We start from the raw sequence: 2,872 nt of genomic DNA, 5'->3' as shown, positions 1-2,872 counted from the left end.
GAGTCCAGGTCCTCCTGGAGGTCTGAGATGTGGCCCTCCAGCTCCCGGATCTTCTTTAGGGCATTGTTCTTCTGAGCGATTTCATCGTCAAGCCTTCCAGGGACAGACCCACCAGAATGAACCCCCAGCGCCCTTGGTTTCCTGTCTTACAGTGTGGCCAAAAATTGTTTTCTGGGACCAAACACTTATGTTGCAGAGACATCAAACACCTTCTATCCATGTCCCTGGGACTGCTGCTTGATATGCCAGACTACTTGAGATTAACACAGGACCTGAGTGCCAAGGTCTGACATCAAAACAGATTGTATATGTGCATGGGTGTGTGTACGTGTGTATGCACGTGTGTGCATGTGTGTGCAAGAATGCAAAGCATTGGCTCCAGACTGGCAAGGTACCTGGTCACAGTAGGGACTGTGTAGATGCTTTCTGAATGTTGGACAGTTATTCTTCCCTGGCAACTGTCTGTTCTTTCTACATTTCCTCAGTGACTGAGTACCCACCCCACACACAGCACTTGGCCAGCCACTGCTTACGGGAGATATTCAGACTGGGGCTCTGCATCTGGTGGAGGTGGTGACCACAAATCAAGGTGGGCTGCAAGAAGTGCTGTTAAATGGCAGAACGCTGCAGGAGAGGCAAGCACTTTGATTTTACTGTACTTGAAGGGGCAGCAACAAGAGAGAAAGTGAAATAGTTGGGTTGGGGTGAGACTGCAGAGGATGGGTGGGCTCTGAGGGTGAGGCTAAGGAAACTGGCTTTCCCCTAATAAGCCAGTGAAATTAGGTTTTTGTTTTGTTGTTGTTATTGTTGTTTTGAGACAGGGTCTTGCTCTGTTGCCCAGGCTGGAGTGCAGTGGCATGATCATAGCTCACTTTAGTCTCAACCTCCTGGGCTCAAGTGATCCTCCCAACTCAGCCTCCTGAGTAGCTGGGACTATAGGCACACACCATCATGCCTGGCTCATTTTTTAACTTTTTGTAGAAATGGCGTCTTGCTATGTTGCCCATGTTGGTCTCAAACTGCTGGCCTCAAGCAGTCCTCCCACCTCGGCTTCCCAAAGTGCTGAGATTACAGGCATGAGCCTCTGCATCCAGTCAGCAAAGTTTTGTGAGCAGGTTCGTGCCCCAGAGGGATGTTTTCCCTTCATCACCCTAGCACTGTCAATGCAGCACAAGTTGGACGACAAAAGAGCCAGACCAGAGTATCAATCAGAAAGCTTTGAGGCTTAAATCCCAGCTCTGCCTCTTACAAGCAATGACATTGCTCCTGTTCTGTTACCTCTAGGAGGCTCAGCTTCCTCCTCAAAGACACCAGCAGTACACCTGGCCAGGTGTCTGCAAAGGTATTGCTTGAAAAGAACTTAGTACAGAGTGAGCAGGTAAATAATCATTCACAGTGGCTGCTGCAGTATCAGCATTAGTGTAAAGCCAGCTAAGAGCCCGGAAGAGGGAAAGACCAGAGGAAACGGGTGGGGGCACATTTAGAAGGACTGGCAGAATCCGAAGGTCGCTGCTTGCTGTGGGTGAGCAAAAGCAAAGGAGGAGATTGGTGTTTGCAAAAAGGAGGGCCCTTAAAGGGAGGGGCTGGGGAAAGGAAAGTCATCCCCGCCTTAGACATGGGGTGTTTGAGACGCTCATGGAAAATGACTCATTGGGCAATCGGAAATTCAGAACTGGGGTCTAGATGAGAAAAGCCTGTATGTCGAAGAGGCGGCAGCAACACCGTGGGAGTAGGTGAGATCAACTGCAAAGAGACTATGTGTTTGTAGGGGAGAGAAGCAAGTCGAAGGTGAGGACCTGGGGGAGTGAACAGGGTCAAGGAGGCTCATGGGAGGCCTGGCCTGGGAAACAAAGTGCATGCCAAGGGCCTGGGGCCACCTTGACCAAGACAGCCACTGCGAATGAGTCGGGGCCCACGGGACACAGGGACACACAGCAAACGCCCCTTGCCAGCCCCGCTACCTGGCCAGGGCCGCCTGCAGCTCCTCCTCCTTCTTGGCCAGCTGCATCTTGAGCTCTGCGATCTGTGCCTGGAGGTCAGCGATCTGCTCGTGGTAGTCGCTGGCATCACCCTCCAGCTTCCGTTTCAGCTTCTCCAGCTCCTGCCGGCTCTTCTCTTCCTTCTTTAGCCGCACTACAAAAACCGAGGTGCTCTTCAGGAGGGGGAGGGCCCAGAGAGATGCCCGGAAATGAGCCTTCCTGCCCAGGCATTTTACACGGAGGAAATTCACATATTCCCCCATCAGTAACCATCATAGCCACGGCCTGGACCATTATCTCCTGATGAACAGCACCTTTTATCATATTATTATTATTATTATTATTATTTGAGACAGAGTTTTGCTCTTTTGGCCCAGGGTGGAGTTCAATGGTACGGTCTCTGTACACGACAACCACCACCTTCCAGGTTCAAGAGATTCTCCTGCCTCAGCCTCCCGAGTGGCTGGGATTACAGGCGCCCGCCACCACACCTGGCTCATTTTTGTATTTTGAGACAGGGTTTCGCCATGTTGGCCAGGCTGGTCTCCAACTCCTGACTTCATGATCTGCCCGCCTTGGCCTCCCAAAGTGCTGCAATTACAGGTGTAAACCACTGCACCCGGCCCTTTTATCATATTATTAGTGTGTGTGTTGACTGAGGGTGATTCTGAGAGGTAGGATAGAGTTTCGCTCAATGGGATGATCCGCCATCCTCAAATTTCCTTTCTGATTTTCCTGCTTTTAAAAATACCCATTCAAGGCCAGGCATTCTGGCTCATGCCTATAATCCCAGCACTTTGGGAGGCCAAGGTGGGAGGACTGCTTGGGCCCAGGAGTTTGAGACCAGATTGAGCATCATAGTGAAACCCCATCTCTACAAAAATAAAAAATAA

At 50.8% G+C, this 2,872-nt stretch overlaps 1 protein-coding gene across 1 annotated transcript in view; it reads right to left on the bottom strand.

Moving 5' to 3' along the window:
• The window catches only part of LOC105521724 (myosin-11-like), a 47,999-nt gene that overhangs the window by 40,384 nt on the left and 4,743 nt on the right, over window positions 1–2,872 (bottom strand). Inside the window, exons 4-5 of the mRNA XM_011956016.1 lie at window positions 1,962–2,152; window positions 1–93 (exon numbers count right to left, since the gene is read on the bottom strand). Of these exons, the coding sequence (XP_011811406.1) occupies window positions 1–93; window positions 1,962–2,152 (284 nt within the window). The remainder of the gene's footprint in view (window positions 94–1,961; window positions 2,153–2,872) is intronic.

The sequence above is a fragment of the Colobus angolensis genome, unplaced genomic scaffold, assembly GCF_000951035.1.
Source record: "Colobus angolensis palliatus isolate OR3802 unplaced genomic scaffold, Cang.pa_1.0 Scaffold406, whole genome shotgun sequence".
In the NCBI taxonomy this organism is placed as follows: domain Eukaryota; kingdom Metazoa; phylum Chordata; class Mammalia; order Primates; family Cercopithecidae; genus Colobus; species Colobus angolensis.
This window is presented reverse-complemented; position numbering and strand designations above follow the sequence as displayed.